This window comes from Meles meles, chromosome Y (genome assembly GCF_922984935.1).
Source record: "Meles meles chromosome Y, mMelMel3.1 paternal haplotype, whole genome shotgun sequence".
NCBI classification, from domain to species: Eukaryota; Metazoa; Chordata; class Mammalia; order Carnivora; family Mustelidae; genus Meles; species Meles meles.
In genome coordinates this window covers 12,715,377-12,735,896 of record NC_060088.1, presented here as the reverse complement: position 1 = coordinate 12,735,896, position 20,520 = coordinate 12,715,377, and the positions used below count along the sequence as shown (strand labels likewise).

At 34.8% G+C, this 20,520-nt stretch overlaps 1 protein-coding gene across 2 annotated transcripts in view; it reads right to left on the bottom strand.

The window, feature by feature from the left end:
- The window catches only part of LOC123935823 (probable ubiquitin carboxyl-terminal hydrolase FAF-X), a 157,555-nt gene that overhangs the window by 50,603 nt on the left and 86,432 nt on the right, over nucleotides 1–20,520 (bottom strand). For both annotated transcript variants that reach the window (XM_045996623.1, XM_045996624.1), the window contains exons 22-26: nucleotides 14,359–14,489; nucleotides 13,901–14,179; nucleotides 10,836–10,961; nucleotides 9,732–9,857; nucleotides 9,106–9,275 (exon numbers count right to left, since the gene is read on the bottom strand). In XM_045996623.1, coding sequence (XP_045852579.1) covers nucleotides 9,106–9,275; nucleotides 9,732–9,857; nucleotides 10,836–10,961; nucleotides 13,901–14,179; nucleotides 14,359–14,489 — 832 coding nt within the window. The remainder of the gene's footprint in view (nucleotides 1–9,105; nucleotides 9,276–9,731; nucleotides 9,858–10,835; nucleotides 10,962–13,900; nucleotides 14,180–14,358; nucleotides 14,490–20,520) is intronic.

Sequence of the window (20,520 nt, the reverse complement as noted above, 5' to 3'; positions counted from 1 at the left end):
CAGAAACTGTTACAAGAACCAAAAAGGATACCAGATACTGATAAAAGGTCAATTCAACAATTGTTACAAAGATGTAAGTTATAATCATCCAACATCAAAGCACCTAAATGTATAAAATAAATACTGAAAGATTTGAAAATACAAATACAGTGCAATATACTAACAGAAACAGACTCAAAACACTCCACTCTTATGAATGGATTATTCAGTCAGCAAATTAATAAGAAAAAAGCAGAAGTGAACAACAGTATAGACTAAGTGGACATTATTTTCAGAATAATAATAATATAATAATTATTATTATATAATAATAATAATAATAATAATAAGTGGACATATTTTCAGAATTTTTTACGTAGCAGAATTCAGAACTTTTTACCTAGCAGTAGAATATACTTTCTCCTTAAGTGCATCTTAGGGGACATAATCCTGAATGGACTACATGTAAGGCCACAAAAGAAGTCTTAAATTCAAGAAGCTGAAAATCATTCTAAGTAGCTCTTTCAACCACAATGCAATGAAAGTAGAAAACAGGAAAATTCACAAATATGCAGAAACAAAATAATATACTTTTGAGCAAGTATTAAGTTAAAGAGAGTAAAAAAGAGGGAACGTAAAGAATATTTTGAGAAAATGAAAGCATAACACATCAAAACCTGAGGGATGCAGGAAAAGCAATATAAAAGGGAAATTTAAAATTGAGAAACCCTTAGCTAGACTAAGAAAAACAAGAAGATTCAACTAAAATCAGAAATTAAAGAGGAAACATTATATGGATGCCTCAGAAATAAAAAGGATCAGAAATAATTGTAATGAAAAAATATTAGTTATAAATATTAGACCAACAGTGTCTAAAAAAATTTTGGTAATTTCCTAGAAACACTCTAACAAACCTGAATCAAGAAAGAAAAACACCAGTAACAAGAAAGAATCATGAATTAGTAAGTAAAAACTCTGAACGAATACAAAGCCTCAACAGATGGCTTCATGGGTAATTTTTAGCACTTACAGGAAGTTAATACCTATCTTTTAAAATTTTTAAAAGATTTTATTTATTTATATATTTATTTATTTAGAGAGAGCGCTTGGGGGGAGGGGCAGAGTGACAAAGAATTTCAAGCAGACTGCTCTGAGCCCAGACCCTGATGTGACGGGGGCTCAATCTCATGACCCTGAGATCATGACTGGAACTGAAATCAAGAGTTGGATGCTGACTGGCTGAGCCACTTAGGCGCCCCATGCTTTTTATTGACTTATTTAGAGAGCGGGGGAGAGAGAATGTTAATGAGCAGGCTGCATGCCCAGCATGGAGCCTGGTGAAGGGCTGATCTGATGACCCTGATATTATGAACTGAACTGAAATCAAGAGTTGTATACTTAACCAACTGAGCCACCCAGGTCCTAATACCCGTCCTTTAAAAAAGAAAAAAAAAATTTGAGACAGTGTGAATGAGACAGTGTAAGCAGGGACGTGGCAAAGGAAGAGGAAGAAACCAACTGGCTACTAAGCACGGAGCCCAACATAGGGTTCGATCCCAGGACCCTGGGATTATCACCTGAGCCAAAGGCAGACACTTCACTGACCTGAGTCACCCAGGTGCCCCAACACCTGTCCTTTTTCAAGTGTTCTGAAAAACACTTGAGTGTTTAGGTGAAAAAAACATGAGTGTATATGGATACACTCCCAAACTGTTTTTATGAAGGCAGCATAGTTAGGAAGCTAACTAAAAAGATTTTAGGAAAAGAAAACAATAGGCCAATATCCCTGATGAAGACAGATGCAAAAATCCCCAATACAGTAATAATAAATGAAATTCAAGAGGACATAAAAAGGATTACACCAGGGGCACCTGGGTGGCTCAATTGGTTGGGCAACTGCCTTTGGCTCAGGTCATGACCCTGGAGTCCTGAGACTGAGTCCCACATCAGGCTCCCTCCTCGGCAGGGAGTCTGCTTCTCCTGCTGACCTTTCTCCTCTCACACTTTCTCTCTCTCAAATAAATAAAATCATTAAAAAAAAAAAAAAAAAGGATTAGACATCATGACTTTCTGGGAGTTATTCCTGGAACATAAGAATAACTTAACATACACTAATTAGTCAATGTCATTCATCACATTTACAAAAAGGAATAGTAGTACAATGATCATCTCAACGCCTGAAGAAAATGATTTGGTAATGTTAGAGATCTATTTGTGATTAAACCTTCAAAATAAACAGAAGGAACTTACCTCAATACAAAGCAATGTGAAAAGCCCATAGTTAACGTTATAATCAATGATGAAATCTGAAAGCTTTCCCTCTAATATTCAGTATAAGGCAAGGATACCCATTCTCACCACTTCTATTAACACAGAAGTAGAAATTATTTCTAGAGCATTTAGACAAGACGTAAGACTGATTCAGAGAAGTAAAACTGACTACCAATGACATATGTAGAAAATCCTAAAGATGCAACAATAAAAAAATCTGTTAAAAATAAAATTACAAATACAAAATCCAAGTACAAAAACTTCATTTCTATACACAAAGAACCCCACACTGGTATTAAGAAAACAATCCTATTAACAAAATTAACAGAAGAATTAAGAATAAGCTTAGAATAAACTTGAAAAGATGTAGGACTTGAACACTGAAAATTTAACACTGATGAAATTAAAGAAAGGCCTATCATATTGATGGATTAGGAGTACTAATATGGCTAAAATGTCCACTGGAACCCAAATCCACTTCAATACACAGTCTCTATTAAAATACCAATGGCATGCTCACAGAAACAGAAAAATAATCATATATTCATATGGTGCCACAAGAGACCTCTAACGACCAAAGCAATCTTGACTTAAGAACAAAGATGGAGGCATCATGCTTCTTGATTTCAAACTGTACTAAAAAGCTACAGTAATCAACAGTATATTACTCACATAAAGAGAGATTATATACACACGATATGGACAGAACAGACATCTCGGAAATAAAGCCATTCATTTTATGGCAACTCATCTTTGTGAAGGGTGCCAAGGGAAAGTAAGTAAGGTTTCTTCAAAAAATGGTGTTGGGGAAACTGAAAATCCACATGCATAATAATGAAAAGGACTCTTATTTCACACCACACATAAAAATCAATCTAAAATGAATTAAAGTCTTAAACTTAATAAGAAAACAGAGATGGGTCCCTTTGGTGGCTTAGCTGATTAAGTGTCTGCCTTCAGCTCAGGTCATGATCTCAGGGTCCTGGGATCAGGCTCTGTGCTCAGCAAGGAGCCTGCTTCTCCCAATCCTTCTACCATTCCCCCTGCTTGTGCTGTGTCTTTCAAATAATAGACCCTAAGGTGCCTGGGTGGCTCAGCGGCTAAGCCTTTTGCTCACATCACGATCCCAGAGTCCTGGGATAGAGCCCTAGGTCAGACTCCTTGCTCAGCAGGAAGCCTGCTTCTCCCTCTTCCAGGCTGTGTTCCCTCTTTGCTATGTGTCACTCTCTGTCAAATAAGTAAACAAAAAATCTTGGGGAAAAAAAAGGAATCTTAAAAAAAATTTCAAAAAAAGATTTTAGTTATTTATTTGAGAGAGAGAGAAAAAGAGAGAGCCAAGAGTGAGCAAAGAAGCAGGGGGAATGGCAGGCAGAGAGGGAGGGAGAAGCAACCTCTCTGCCAAGCAGGGATCCTGATGCAGAATGGATTCCACTTAAATAAGTGGATTACTTAACCCACTGAGCCACCCAGACGCCTTGAGAAAAAGCTTTTGATATGGGTCTCATGAACTGATTTTTTGGTATGACATCAAAAGAACCATCAACAAAAGAAAAAACAAAGAGGATGAGCCACCCAGACGCCTTGAGAAAAAGCTTTTGATATGGGTCTCATGAACTGATTTTTTGGTATGACATCAAAAGAACCATCAACAAAAGAAAAAACAAAGAGGACTGCATCAAACTAAAGAGGTTCTACAGAGCAAAGAAAATCAACAGAATGAAAAGACAACCCACAGAATGACAGAATATATTTCCAAAATATGTTTCTGGTAAGAGGTTTTATATTCAAAATTTAAGGAACTGATGCAGCTCAACAGTAAAACAATTAACTACCTTAAAAGGGGAAAGGACCCAAACAGACATCTTTTTCAAATAAATATATAAATAGTGAACTGGTATGTGAGAACAATGCGATTCATCATCAGAAAATAAAAATCCAACCAAAACAGGTTACCATCTCAGACCTGTTAGGTTGGCTGTTTTCAAAAAGTCGCCATAACATAAGTGTCTACAACAATGTGGATAAAAGAGAACACTTGCACAATGTTTGTGGGAATGTAAATTTGTCTATCTGTTATGGAAAACACTATGAAGATTCCTTAAAACACTAAAAATAAAACATATCATCCAGCATCCAAATTCTGGATATATATCCAACTGAATAAAATCAGTATCTTGAAGAAATATTTACATTCTCATGATCACTGAAGCATTTTCATAACAGTCAAGACATGGAAACAATCTAAGGATATGTTGATGATGGATGCCCAGATAAGAAAAATACGATAGACATATACAATGGAGTATAGCTTGCCTATTAAAAAGAAGGAAGTCTTGCCATTTGTGATACCATGGATGAACCTGGAGCACAAGAGGCCAAGTGAAATAAGCTAGACCCAAAAAGAGTACTGCATAATCTCACTTAAATATGGAATATAAAACATTCACACTTAAAACCAGAGAGTACAATGGTGGCTGGGAAAATGATGGTAAAGGCACAAAGTTTTCTTTTAACAAATTTTTTTTGGAAAAATAACATACAATTTGGTAACTATCCTTAACCTACTGTATTCTTAAAATTTGCTGACAGATGATCTTAAGTGTCCTCACCATGCAAAAAATCAACTATGTAAAGTAAAGGATATACTAATTACCTTGACTACAGTAATCATGTCACAATGTATATACTGAAGAAAATCAAACTGGTATATCTTATGTATATACATCTTTTATTTATAAGTACACATCAATAAAGCTGAGGAAAAGTTTTTAAAAATATAGATCAATGTACAATATTAAAAGATTCTGTATCTGCTTTCTCAGAAATAAATTTTCTTCAGAATTATAATGTGCATCAAGGAAACTTTCTGCTAGTCATTTTCCAGTGATAATTTTAATACTTATGAGCGATTTACAAATTCTGGGAAAAACCACTGGTGTAGGTAAGCTCTGTACAGGACATCTAGTAAGTTACATAGTTTTATTTACTTAAAAGAAAAATATAAAAAGGAAGGAAAAAAATGAAAGAGCAACAATCAAGAACATGAGAAAATGAACAAAACCCAAGCAGAAATGTGGTAGCCAATAATACAAAGATATTAATAGTATTAATAATATTCAAACTCAAAGGTCTAAGTACACTAAAAAATACATAGTCAAAGTATATAAACATGTTACAGCCTAGTATATATTTTAAAAAGGAACCCATATTAAAGACAGAGATTAAAATTAAAAGTTGGAGAAGACATTATATACAAACACTAAAAGAAAGCTAGGGAAGGGATAATTCAAATGATTGTAATTTCGGACAGAAAAGTACTTAATAGCAAGTTAAATTAAAGGTAAGCAGAAGACATTGTAAAAATCAGATGATAAATCAACGAACAGATTTTTAACAACGAAATAATTACAACAGTTATCAAAAACATCCCTCCCCTCCAAAAAAAAAAAAAAAAAAAAAAAAAAGCCTAGGAGTAAGGCTCCTGGCTGGCTCAGTCAGTGGAGCATCTTGATCTGTGGGTCACTGAGTTCAAGCCCTACATGGGGGGATGGGGGGTGGAGGTTAAGGGGCAGGGAAGCCTACTTAAGAATTTAAAAACAAAACAAAACGCCAAAACCCAAAAAACCCTAGGAGTTGAAAAAGGGTCAGTGGTGAATACTACTGCAGAAGAATGAGAACAAATCAGTAATTTTTTGTAAGCAATTTGAAGGGAGAAACTACAGAAATTTATTCCATAATGCCAGAATCATGATGACAACAAAGTCAGACAATGATACTATATAAAAAAGACCAATAACCCCTTAAGAATAGAAATACAAATATTCTCAGAAGGGCCAACAAGCATATGAAAAGCCTGTAAATGAAATGTAAATCAAAACACAATGAGATGTTACCTTGCACCCACTAGTAAGACTACTATCAAAACAATAGGTATCATCAAACATGTGGAAAAACTGGAACCCTTGTGCATTGATGGGGGAAAGGTAAAATGGTGCAGTGACTATGGAAAAGAGTACTGGGATTCCTCAAAATATTAAGAAAAGAATTAACTATGACCCAGCAATCCCACTTCTGGGTATATATGCAAAAGAATTCAAAGTAGTCTCTTGAAGAGATGTCTGAACACCCACATTAATCACAGAATTGTTCACAATAGCTAAGAGACAGAAGCAACACAAATGCCTAATCAACACATAAATAAAGAATATGTGATAATATATACAGAGGAATTTTATGCAGTCTTAAAAAGGGGGAAACTGTCACATACTACATTATGGAAAAACCTCCACAACCTCATGCTAGGCAACTATCTCAGTGACATAAAGACAAATATTTTATGATTCCAATCATACAAAGTACCTAAAGTAGTAAAACAGAGTAAAAAGGTATGTGCCAAAGAATACTCGTGATGCCATGGGTGGGTAATTTAGATTAGTGAGTATATTGTTTCACTTCTGCAAGATTAAATAATTCTAGAGCTTCTTGAAATGATATAATTATATTTAATCCATAACCATCAGTTTAGAAATTTAGTGTTATATATCTTTACCATAATAAAAATGTTAAAATTCCTCAACAAAATATTAACCAAAATTTTAAGTATATTGCAGATATTATACCAAATGACCAATTAAGATTTATCCTAATAATGTGGGATTTTCAACATATAAATCAGTGTATTCTAATAAATCTATTTTTATTTTAATAGAACTATTTTTGAAGGGCCTGAGTGGCTCATTTGGCTGAGTGGCTGCCTTCAGCTTAGCTCATGATCCCAGAGTTCTGGGGCTGAAGCCCTGTGTCTGGCTCCTAGCTCAGGGAGCTGGCTCAGGGAGCCTGCTTCTCTCTCTCTCTCTCTGCCTGCCTCTCCCCCAGCTTGTGTGCTCTATCCCTCTCTCAAATAAATAAAACCTTAAAAAACCAAATAATTTTTGACACATCACATAAATATGATAAAGGAAAAAAACTCTGTGACCACCTCAATTGATTCAGAAAAAACCTAAACAAATTCCAATCTTTTCATGATAAAAACACTTTATGAGCAAAGAATAAAAAGAAAATCCCAGGGTAAGATAAGATCTCAGGATAAAGATCCTGTATGAAAAGCTTTGACTTACTATCTACTCAATGATGAGAGACTAAACGCTTTCTCTATCAGGAACAAGACAAGGATGTCTGTTATCATCTCTTCTATTCAATATATAGAAGAACATAAAGCAAAGAAAAGGCAAATGAAACACATAAAAATTGGGGGGATGAAAGTAAAACTATCTCTAGTTGTAATTACGAGACATGATTTCATATACTGATAAAATCCTGGAAAGTGGATAAAGACACTGGATTTGGCAAAACTATAAAGTACAAAATCAATACACAAAATCACTTGAATTTCTACATAATATAGGAGAACAAACAAATTAAAATACAATTAAGAAATTAGAAAAAAATACTACCTATAGTACTAGCAAAAAGGACAAATAAGAATAAATAAACCTAAGAAGGAGCAACTGTGTTGAAAGAAATGGAAGACCTAAATAAAAGAATATGTGTTGATGCACTGAAAGGCTTCACATTAAAATGTCGATACCACCAAATGAATCAATAGATATAATGTAATCTCTCAAAATTCCAATGGTGTTTACTACTGAAATAGGGAAAACCTATTCTAAAATTCATATAAACAATCCAGTTTCAAACGAATTGATTTATTTATTTAAAAGATTTTATTCATTTGAGAGCAAGTGAGCATGGGGTGTGGGAGGAGGATGAAGAGGGAGAACCAACAGGTTCCAAGAAGAGGGAGGATGAAGAGGGAGAACAACTGAGCAGGGAACCACAAGCCAGGCTCTGGCTCGACACATGGGATCATGACTTGAGCTGAAGGCACGTACTCAACCAAACAATAGAAGTGCTCTTAAAAATGGATTAAAAAACATTTTTCCACACCAAACAAAAGATAGTCCCATGAAAAAACGCTCAACACCATATACAGAAATAAAAACTGAAACATCATAAAATGTTATGTAATATCTACTGGGAGGACTACTACCTTAAAGAAAGTTAAAACAATAACAAGCACGGGAGAGGATATGGAGGAAATTAGAACCTTTATACATTGCTTATGGCAATATAATATACTGTGCCACTGTGTAACTCAGTTTGTGAACCTCAAAAAAGGTTAACACAGAATTAATAAGTAGTATCTATTTCCAAGGCACATTCTCAGAAGAATTGAGAATGGTTACTCATACAGATATCTGTGTGCACATCAATTTTCATATCAGCAGTATCTACAATACCCAAGAGTGGAAACGAGCCAAGTATCCATCAACAGATGAACTGTGTAAGCAAAAACATGGTATGTACATCAATTATCAACTGATCATTCAGCCTTAAAGTAAGCAAATTCTGCAATATGCTACAACATGGATGAATTTTAAAAACATTATGCTGTATGAAACAATCTAAGCACAAAAGGACTAATACTATGTGATTCCTTTTATGTGAGTTACTTGTTATAGGCAAATTCACAGAGACAGCACATAGATCACAGGTAACGAATCTGTGGAAGTTTTGGAAAATGGGTATTTTCACTTAAAAAAATTTGTCTGGATAATGAGAAATTTAGGAGACAGTGTTGACTGCATGACACTTTATAAAAGTTCTTAAGGCCACTGAACTGTCCACTTAGGTTAAGTGAAACATGTTAAATGTAAGTTTCCTAAATATCAAAGTACTATGCAGACAACCAAAAGGTTTCCTTATTTGACTTCTAAGTAATTATGATCAAAACGAATTCCTTTCTGCTGAAAAGAGTAAGGTCAGCCTTCTTCTAAATTAAAAAAAATCACTTACTTGCTGGGACAGTGCAATAATAAGTCAATGATAAATGTCTGCCAGGCTTTTTCTTTACTAAGTGCATCCAAGGCTGTTGGAATCAGAGCAAAACATAACGTCATCACTTCCAATGCTTCACAGCAAACCTGTTCATCCTCTATGTCTGGCTCACTGCTTGCAGTGAGGGTCTGTAAAGTTAGAATCAAGAATAAATTACTCATTGATTTAAAATACACTGAAGAGTTTTATTTTCAAAATAAAATTATATATTATTATCTTACAGCTGTATGTTTACTTTAAACTAATAGATCCAGGGGTGCCTGCGTGATTAAGTGGTTAAGCATCTGCCTTCGCGTTAGGTCATAATCCCAGGGTCCTGGGACTGAGTCCTAAATCAAGCTTCCTGCTCAGGCTGGAGTTGGCTTCTCCCTCTCTTCTTGCCCCTCCCCGTGCTCACGTGACCATGCAGCACAGTTTTTTGGTCAGGTGAATAAAATAAAAAAAAAAAACAATTAAACAAAATAACCCCAAAGCTAATAGAAACAAATGACATGGTCTTTAAAAAGATGGCAGAGAAGATGAAAATTTAGTGCACAATTAACCTTTATATAAAAGGAATACAGTTTTGTAACAACAATTCTTACCATGTCATAAATTTTTGTGATTTCTTCATTTGGGCTAAATACCAAATCTAATGCCCCACATCCTGATGCCCAGATGATTTTTTGTATAGCTCTAATTACACAAGTATCAGGCAAGTATCTTGAAGCCTGAAAGAAAATGAATACTTAAAAATGCTGACAAAATATTAAGTGAAGTTATCAGAAAACATTTCTTTGTGAAAGTAGTATCAATGTCTCTTACCACAAATACGCTATGCACTGTCTTTAATATCTAAAGAAGCCTTTGTCCCATTTTTTTTTTCAAATCTTCACCTCAAGTCATAAGATATATGCAGATGAAGTAAAACACATTTATCAGCTACAGTCGAAGTATGCTTCAGGTTAAGATCTAATCTGGCTCTATAGATATTTTTCTTAAGATGTGTTAAAACGCAGGAAAACCAAGTCACCCAGCCATTCAATTACTATGGTTTACACAGGTAAGAAAAAAATCAGCTGACCAAAGCACAAGTGATTTGGTGAATTTTCAAAATAAAGTTTTATTTCCGATAGTAAAAAATGAAATAATTCTAATGTCTATGAACAGAACATGGAAGATAACCATAAAATGTAGTAACATTTAAAATGGAATAAGCCACACACATATAAGTGACTGAAAAATTCTAAAATCATGCTGACTGGAATAACTCAGACATAAAAAGTACACAATATGATTCCACTTTGCAAAATTTAAGAAATAGAGAACTACTCTATAATGATGAAAGCAGAGAAGTGGTTGCTTATAGCCAGGAGCTGAAAACCTCTGGGATTGATAAAAATGTTGTTTTCTTGACTGTACCATTACTTTAAACTCACCATATGTTTTATTTTGACCTAGTTCATGCAATATAAATTATATCTCAAATAGCTGTTTAAAAAGGACTTTCTAAAGTATGAGTATTAATAGATAACATTAATAGCAGAATTTTATGAAACTTAAGCTGAAATAAAATAGAGGCTTATGGTCTCAGAATATCTGGCCCTAGATTGTGAGAATCTTCATTTATTTATGAATAAGTAGATACTATATCAAGAATAACAAAAAATAAACCAACCCAGACTCTGGGCTTTCAGTTTGATACTAACCTCATCAGATATTTGCTGGGCAAGACGTAAGGATACATTTCTAAGCATGCACTCAGATGATGGGTTTGGAATAATCTGAAGGGCATTTTGTAGCACCACTGCTTGATCATGAGTAACTTGGTTAATCTGTAAAAGTTAACATTTTTATTTGGAAGTAAAAATCATAAGCAAAGCAGAAAGTTTTTCAAAAATTTTTACATAATATAAGCTTAACCCTCTGGTCCTCATCCATCACCACTCTCTTTAGGATGTAATCCTTCTACATATGCACTGTACGATTTATGGTGATCCGCAGAAAAAGCATTTCAGATTGCCAACACTGTAGACTTCTCTTAGATACCTTCTGGAGTGACAATACTCTACTGCAAAGTCCACTTTCAGATGAATTTTTTCAAATTAACATGGAATGTATTATTTGCCCCAGAGGTGCAGGTCTGTGAATCATCAGCCTTAGACAATTCACAGCACATACCCTCCCCATCAACCATGTCCATCACCCAACTACCCTATTCCTCCCCCAGCCTCCCACAACCCCTTGTTTGTTTCCTGACATTAAGAGTCTCTTATGGTTTGTCTCCCTCCCGGGTCCCATCTTGTTCAGATGAATTTAATATTGTTTCCACAACTGAGTTCAGTTTCAACTAGAGAAGATAAATGACACAGCTCTGAAGTGTTTCCCGGTAAATTCTTTCCCCAGCCCTCCTGGCTATTCCTGTCATGATATCACTGAAAAAATGAAGTACCAAATAAATACACCTTTAATTTCTTATCCTATAATCTTTAAATTTAGAACTCAATTCCTTCCCTTTCAGTCTTTAAGATGTTCCTCATTTTATTCAAAGGTACTTGTGCTATGTGTGCTCTATGTTTCTCCTCCCAACATGCTAAAATTTCTACATTATCTTCACCCCATTCTATCTACTTCTCTTTCACAATAAAGTTTTATTAAGAAATATTTTTAGGGGCACCTGGTTGGATCAGCTGGTTAACTGATTTTGGCTTAATTCATGACTGTAAGGTCAAGAGCCTCACTGGGCTCTGTGCTGGGCATGAAGCCTACCTGAGATTCTCTCTCCCTCACCCTCTGCCTCTCCCCAACTCCTGCTTGCTCTCTCTTACAAAAAAGTCTTCTAGATATATATTTTTAAAAAGGGGTATTTTAAGAAATTCAAGGGTTTGTGAAGTTGTTCCTACAGACACAAAGGTGGCCAAAGCAGAATGACTAGGTAAAATACTTAACGGTCTCTAACCTCAAATCTAATCCCGCTTACATTTTTACTTATTTATTGTATATACATATTATACAATTAAATAATATAATGTATGTATTATTTATTGTATATACATATTAATTACTTAAGTAAACGCTTGGAAGTCTAATTGCCTAGTGCTACTAAAATGAAATTTCAAATAAAAACCCAAAGTTAGTGGAAAGTACAGTTTTATTTTTTATTTATTTATTTATTTTTAAGATTTTATTGATTTATTTGTCAGAGAGAGAGAGACAGAGAGAGAAAGATCACGAGTAGGCAGAGAGGCAGAGGCAGAGGGAGAAGCAGGCTCCCTGCCGAGCAAGGAGCCCGATATGGGACTCGATCCCACGACGCTAGGATCATGACCTGAGCCGAAGGCAGCCGCTTAACCAACTGAGCCACCCAGGCGTCCCGAAAGTACAGTTTTAGAGTCAGCCTGCCTCTTCACAGAGTTGAACTTTCAGGTCATTTTATTATTGAGGCCAAAACAGTTTATCTCTTTAGATCTTGATTTTCACTTACAAAATAGGTAGTAAGAGTAATCCACAACTAGGTGTGGATTTTTAAGTAAGAGTAACCCACAAATACGTCTAATATTGATGACTGAATGATACAATATGCTGATCAGCACAGAAGAGTTTGACATATTTAACCATTAAACATGCACACGCACAATTTAAACATTAAACCTGGAAGTGAAAATAGAGCATTGTAATTTTCTTTTTAAAATTTGCAGGGGTGCTTGAGTGGCTCAGTCAGTTAAGTGTCTGACTTCAGCTCAGATCATGATCCCGGAGTTCTGGGATCCAGCCCTGCATCAGGTTCCCTGCTCAGCAGGGAGTTTGTTTCTCCCTTTTCCCTTCACCCCACTTGTGCTCTCTCTCATTCTTGCTCTATCTCAAATAAATAAATATTAAAATTTGCTGTACAAAACTACATTTTTCTTTTAATCTTATTAGTCGAAAATTGCAAAATCATACAAAAGAGAGAAGGAAAAAAAGTAGAGAAGAATATAAATTACCCTAAAGAACCCATTATCTAGCTTTTATAATTATCAATAAAATGTGAGATTTTTTCACTCAATCTTCAGCTCACACAGTCTGACCCTATCTCCCCAGAATTACATTAGAGAAAAACCGAGACATTGTATTTTATTTAAAATACCTCAGCATATGACTCTTCTCTGAAACAAACCCAAAACACAATTATCCTACCTAAAGTAATTAATGATAATTCTAAATATCGAATGTCCAATCATTATTCAAATTTCTGAGATGAAAAACCAACCTGTTTCTAAAAAAAGTCAATATCCTTAAAGCATTTTATCTCTAGTGAATAACTTAATAAAACTAAATAAATGAACTAAAATTTAGTGTGACGTGAATGACACATTCAACCCTTGCATCAATCTCAGTATATCCTGAGAATATTCAGCGATGTTCATTAGGATGATATCATGACCGAGAAAAGTTTTTGTCAATTATGGTGGTTATATTTGTCATAACGGGAGAAGAGATGGGCAATACACCAATTAAATCTTTTCTTTTTATAACCATCTGTCTCTATTCATATTTCAGGTATCAGTTAATAAAAGGTTCAGATGAGTTTTTGACACTTAAACAACTGAAACTCAAACTGACTTATGGAACAGTTGCCCTGACTTAGGGAACAGGATCAGTGTAATCACTGTTTACATTTCAATACAAATGTAACCAAACTTATATTCTCTACTGAAGAATCACTATGTAGTTTAAACTTTAAAAATTATATGTCAACCATAAACCTTATTAATGATTTAAAAATTTTTATTACCGGTGTTACGGGATCTGCACCTTCTACAACTGGCTGACAAGCTTCTGCTACAGCTCGAACATGGCCATAGCCTATGGCAGTTAACAACAGTTTTGCTATCTTAAGACCATTGAGGTAAGCACCCCTTCGAGTTTCTGTATCTGTATTTGGCAGGAAGTTATTTCTTGTTAACATACTCAGTACAAGAGGTAAGCCACCACTTTTCAAGAAGTGAAATTGAAAGTCAGAGGAATCATCTGCCAAAGGTGCACTAGCAGGCATTAACAAGGCATAAACAACCTGGAAAAAAAAGAAAAGTGAAGGGGGCTGTATTAAAAGATGTTTCAAAAATTTTTTTATAACTTTTATTTCCTTTATCATCAATACTAAAAAATTCTTAAATATGATTACATTTTTATGCATATTTTTAATATTACCATATGATGTAAAAATTAGCTCTGAAAAAGAATAAAATGAACCTCTGTTAGGTATAGCACTTGGGAGGCAGAAGGACCAAAGAAAAGTGATTCAAGAGCTGGTCCAAGATTATTTTCTCCAAGTTTTGCATGATCCAAACATATAGCTCTTAATTTTTCTACTGTTGCACTATCTGCAAAGAAAACACAGTTACAGTAAAATGTAAATCACATATTACTATTTTACATTTAATATACTTAAGAGTATTAATTACAGAACATCATCAATAAATATCCATTAAACTGAGTTCTAAGATCAACTCTTAAACTATAACCAGACCTAGACTAATTAATGATCAATTAGGTTCTTTAATAGTCAACCTAAAACATGAAGGAACAGTTTGCTGTCCAAAGACTTCAAATCCACTATTCCTCCTTCCCCACTAGAGACAGAAAAAAACCACAAAAAACCCCCACAAAAACCCAAAACTGCACAACACTGAGAAGTAGTTCTTCCGGAACATAAACATAAACAAGCTCTTGCCACCAAGTTCTCAATTATTTGCCCCCTATGATGAACCATATGTTTTTGGCTTTTAAAAAACTGACGTACCATTTAAAAGAGACTACTTACCTAATAAAGATCTAACAGTAAAAGAGCTATGCATTTTACTTTTGTACAAAAATGTGACATTTACAAGAAATGAAGAGATAAAACTAAAAAGATAATCTCTCAAAAGAAAACACAGCACTAAATCTTTATAATCTTAGATTACACAATAATTTCTTATATATGATGCTAAAAGCAAACGCGAGAAGAGGAAAAACAGTTTAACTGGACTACATCAATATTCTTTTGTGTATAAAAGTAAACTTCTTGGGTGCCTGGGAGGCTCAGTGGGTTAAGCCTCTGCCTTCAGCTCAAGTCATAATCTCAGGGTCCTGGGACCAAGTCCTGCATGGGGCTCTCTGCTCAGCAGAGAGCCTGCTTCCCCCCCACCCTCCTCCACCCGCCTGCCTCTGTCTACTTGTGATCTCTGTCAAATAAAGAAATAAAATCTTCTTAAAAAAAAAAATAGAAGAAAAAATTAAAAGTAAACAACTATTCCTAGTCTTACAGTGTCTCAGTCCTCAATAGGTTCCAGTACCTTTTATGTCTACTTTTTGGAAGTCTTTTCCATTTCAGAGCTTTAGTTCTAATCAAATGCCTTACCTCAAAGCTATTTAGGTAGTAATTCCTTTTTTCATTTCTAGAACATTTAATATATATCCAAAACAGGATCTAATATACAAAGTTACCAGCTTAAATTTTATGTGGAACAACAGCCTGGACTCAAGAAACTGGGAGGTAGGTTTACTAAAGTAGAGTATACGGAAAAGGGTGGTAACACAGACAAGTGACTGGTTCATTAAAGGATAATCAAATAAGCACACATAGCAGAAGCAATATCAAACAAGGTTTTGCACTCAGGTAAGTAAGTCTAAAATACTGAGAAGGAGAAAGCATAAGGAAGGCTGTGTATTAGATGCAACTGGAGATACTGCTGTGGCTTTGTATGGATGACAACATATAATTTCTATTCTTGTTTACTTCAAGGAGATAGAAACAGCAAAGCAAGGAACAGCAATGAATACTTTGCCCTTGTATCTTAGGTTCTGAATACCATTTAACACTACCAGAAACTTCAGGTAAATGGCTGACTCTAGAACTGGAGCAAGAATATAAGTTCATTTGCTGGCTAAGATATAAATGCCATTTAACTTTTCTGAGGTCATTAAACCGTGACGGAATGCAGCAGTCTCAGAAATGTATCCAGTGAAAATAAGTATTTTTAACAAGAAAAACTCCTTAGGAATTGAGAGGATTAGAAACAATGTAACAGTCAACTAAAAACAAGGCACTGGAAACAGTGGTGATAGAGGCAAAAGGACAGAAAGAACTCTGTGCACATAACTAATGCTACCGAGTTATACTTAGAATACATTTTATTATTTATATTTCACCACAATAATAAAATAAATGCAATTAATTTTGAGTATTTTTTGCTTAGCCCATGATGAGCTGATAGATATCAATGTGGCTCAGTAATTGTTTAGGCTAAATCAATGTCAACTTTTCAGGGAGTACTGTAGGAGTAATATTCTGCAAGGCACCTGGGTGGCTCAGTCAGTTAAGCATCTGCCTTCAGCTCAGGTCATGATCCCAGAGTCCTGGGATAAGCCTGGTGCCTGGCTCCTTGCTCCCTGCTCAGCAGGGAGTATGCATCTTCTTATGCCTCGCCCCCTGCTCATGCTTACTGTCTTCTCTCTCTCAAAAAAAAAGAAAAAAGACAGATAAAAGCATTTTCAAAGAATATGAAAAAACATTAATTTAGTGCAATCTGGTGGAATGTGTTACAACTCACTGTAGTAATGTTATGTTGGGAACACAGAAAGACTTAAGATGAAAGATTTACATAGTTTATGAAAATGTGTTAGGTTTAAAGCCCTTGGGCATTCGTTCATTCATTATATTATTCATCAACAAGTATTCTGTGGAAAACATGTGAATTTATCATGTATTATTAAAGCAGCAAAGTAAACCATTCACTTTTATGGATTTAACAAAATCAGTTTTATGACTTTATGTTTGAAGTAGAACCTGGGTATCTTAACTTGCCCTACTACATGACAGTTCAATGGCTTCACAGTAATAAAGCTCAACTCTGATTTTTAAAGCACATGGTTGAGAATAAAACTACTTTTGAATAAGAAAGTTTCTCTACTGCAACCAAACACTGAAAAGTTTAGAAATGTAGCTTTTGCTACAGATTTGATGTTAATAAATTTAACATGTTATGATGTTAATAAATTTAATCATAAGGTACAACAGTGCTTTAAATGAAAAACAGTACAGTGCAGTAATTGTTGCCAATACTGTTTAAATCAAAAGTAACATCAAGGACTACATATTCCCACTGCTATCAAAGTTAATACAGAAGGTAAAATATGCATTTCTACACAACCTGTATAGAAAATTTTGGAGTCAGAGTTGGAAAATAAGCCTGCTATAAACTTGTAGCATGTTTCAAACACTGATACAAGTGTAAAGAAAATCTTATAAAATACATTTAACTATGCAAGTGAAGAGCTTCCATCTAGCTTAAATTTCAAAAAGATTAATCTCCAATGTACTAACATACTAAGTATTAAAAGATACTGAAAAAAGGATGAAGAGAATTCTATGGATTCCTTTGATGCACTGGTCATGAAATGATAACCAGTAGTACCTGTTTGTGGAAAAACCACATCAAAGATAAGATATATCAAATTTATATCTTACAGATCAGCAATAACAAATAATTGCAACTATTATTAACTGCAACACAAACTTTGAGCCCATTTAGAAAAAAACCATACCCCCCCCCGCCAAAAATTCCATTCTCACAAGCAGACCAGTATTTTAAAAAATTGTACTCAAATTATTTTTAGAGTTAGAATTTTGCTAATAAAAAGTTTGTGGGGGTGTGGGAAGCCTAGGTGGCCTGTCAGTTAAGCATCTGCTTTCAGCTCAGGTCATGATCTCAAGATCCTAGGATTAAGCTCCACATCAGGCTTCCTGCTCAGTGGGAAGTCTGCTTCTCCCTCTGCTTGTGCACGCACTCTCTCTCTGTCATACAAATACATAAAAATCTTAAAAAAAAAAAAAAAAAAAGATTGTAGAAATTTGTTTTCTCTCTCATTACATAAGTTCCTACATAATACCTTTCATTATGCCTCTTGGCCTGCAAAGGCAAAAATATTATCTCGCCGTTTAAAACCAAGTTTTCCAATCTCTTTGCTCAAGACATTACTGGAGAAACTGGTGAAAACTTGAAAAGAAGTGAAACTTGAATGGGATTAGTTAGATCGCAGAAATATGTTCAATGTTAATTTTTGATTGAGATGGTACACAGATGAATAACATCATTTGAAGGAAACACATGATTGTTGTGGGATACAATAAAAACATCAAATCAATAAATTACTCTGATATGGTTTAAGAAGAAAATGTTCTATGTGTTGTACTACCCACTTTTCTGAACGTTGCAATTACCTCAGTAATAAATAACAAATACAGGGTTTTGTCAGACACGAGATTTTGTAGAACATATAGCAAAAACACTGTAAAATGTTCATAAAATAAAAACAGAACTCTATGAAGTAACAGAAAAGAGAGATCACAGAAATGTTACAAACTAAAAGAAAGTCAACTGAAGACACAACTAATTTTTTTAAAAAAGATTTTATTTTGCGCAAAATAAATTTAAATAAAATTTTAAATAAATTTTATTTTGTGCAAAAGAGAGCACAAGTCAGGAGGAGAGGGAGAAGCAGGCTCCTGTTGAGCAGGGAGCCTGATGTCGGACTTGATCCTAACACTGGGAGATCACAACCTGAGTCAACAGCACCTGCTTAACTGACTGAGCCACCCAGGCGCCCCACAAATAATTTTTTTAAAAGAGTTTTTCTTCTTAAGATTTTACTTTTTAAAAATTTGATACAGAGAGAGAGAGCACAAGCATGGGCAGTTGGAGAGGGAGAAGCAGACTCCCTGCTGAGCGGAAAGCCCAATGTGTGACTCAATCCCAGGACCCTGAGGATCATGACCTGAGCTGAAGGCAGAAGCTTAACTGGACTAAGACACCCCACAAATAATTTTAAAAAGGAAAACTAAAATTGAGTAAGTGAGAGGCAAAACTGTTAAGATAAACTTATCCACATTCTACACAAATATACAACAACACATTCTAAAGCAAAACAGAACAAAACCTTCAAAAGCACAAATAAAGCCACAACGGAAAAAAGGAAAAATTAACCTTTTCACCAGTAAGGTCCACTGAACACTCATCAACAAAAGATATACATCCATAACCTCCTCAAGGCACTTCATCATAAGATTTCAGAACTCAAGGGACAAAACAAAACAAAGCAAAACAAACAAAAAATCCTAGCCTTTCCAAACATATAAACAGCTCAATCTTCCCACCAAACAACACTGCTATGGAACTATAATGGAAGAAACACTCAACCTTCAACTCTCTGCTCAAACTAATGCATGTAAAAAACAAGAACAAAATGAAAAAATATATATTCTTTTGAGTGAGATTTTAGTTGTATTTAGTTGTGAACAATCTTAAATGTGCTTCCCTTTAAGTACCCTTTATCAGGAGGATGTGCTTCAGCAAAATAAGAACTAACCAACCAAGAACATCACAAAAGAACAGAGGAGGATCCACCAAAAGAAAGTCTTTTCAAAGAGGTCTCAGAATGGTAACTGTATCAAAGAAAAAAAATCACACTAAAAGAAAAGGAGGAAATACACAAGAAAATAAGATACAACACGTGACTATGTGGAAAATGGTTTTAAAAATTAGAGACATGTGAGAAACTTAGTAATAAATGCCATAGAAAACTAAGTGAATATAAGGGGTGAATTTAAAAATCTAGAATAAACAAGTGTGAACAGGGACACCTGGGTGGCTCAGTGGGTTAAGTCTCTGCCTTCGGCTCAGGTCATGATCCTAGGGTCCTGGGGTGGAGCCCTGCGTCGGGGTCGGGGCCCTGCGTCGGGCTCTGTGCTCAGCAGCGAGCCTGCTTCCCTCTCTCTCTCTGCCTACTTCTCTGCCTACTTGTGATCTGTCACATAAATAAAATCTTAAAAACAAAAACAAACAAACAAAACAAAACAAAAAAAACCAAGTGTGAACAACCTAGAAAATAAAGTATTTTCATGTAGTGCTGAGTTACTGTGCTGTATACTTGAAACTCAAGTAACACTATATTTAACTATTTTGGAATTAAAGCAGAAATTAAAAAAAAAGAAGATATTTTAACAGTCTTTTAAAAATGCTGGTAACATACTTTATTAAGTCTAATATATACCTGTTTACGTTTTAAAAAAATTATTTTTATTTACATATAATGTATTATTTGCCCCAGAGGTATAGATCTGTGAATCATCAGGCTTAAACACTTCACAGCACTCACCATAGCACATACCCTCCCCACTGTCCATATCTCAACCACCCTCTCCCCCCCCACCCCCAGTATACATGTTTAGTTTTGAAAATGTAAATGGTTTATATAGATTTAAACAAAAAGTGTAAGATGACCAAAAATGGATGAGAGAATAAGAAATACATTTTTGCCCAAATGACATAAATATGCTTTGAAGTATTATTTAGAAATAATTTGGCATATGTA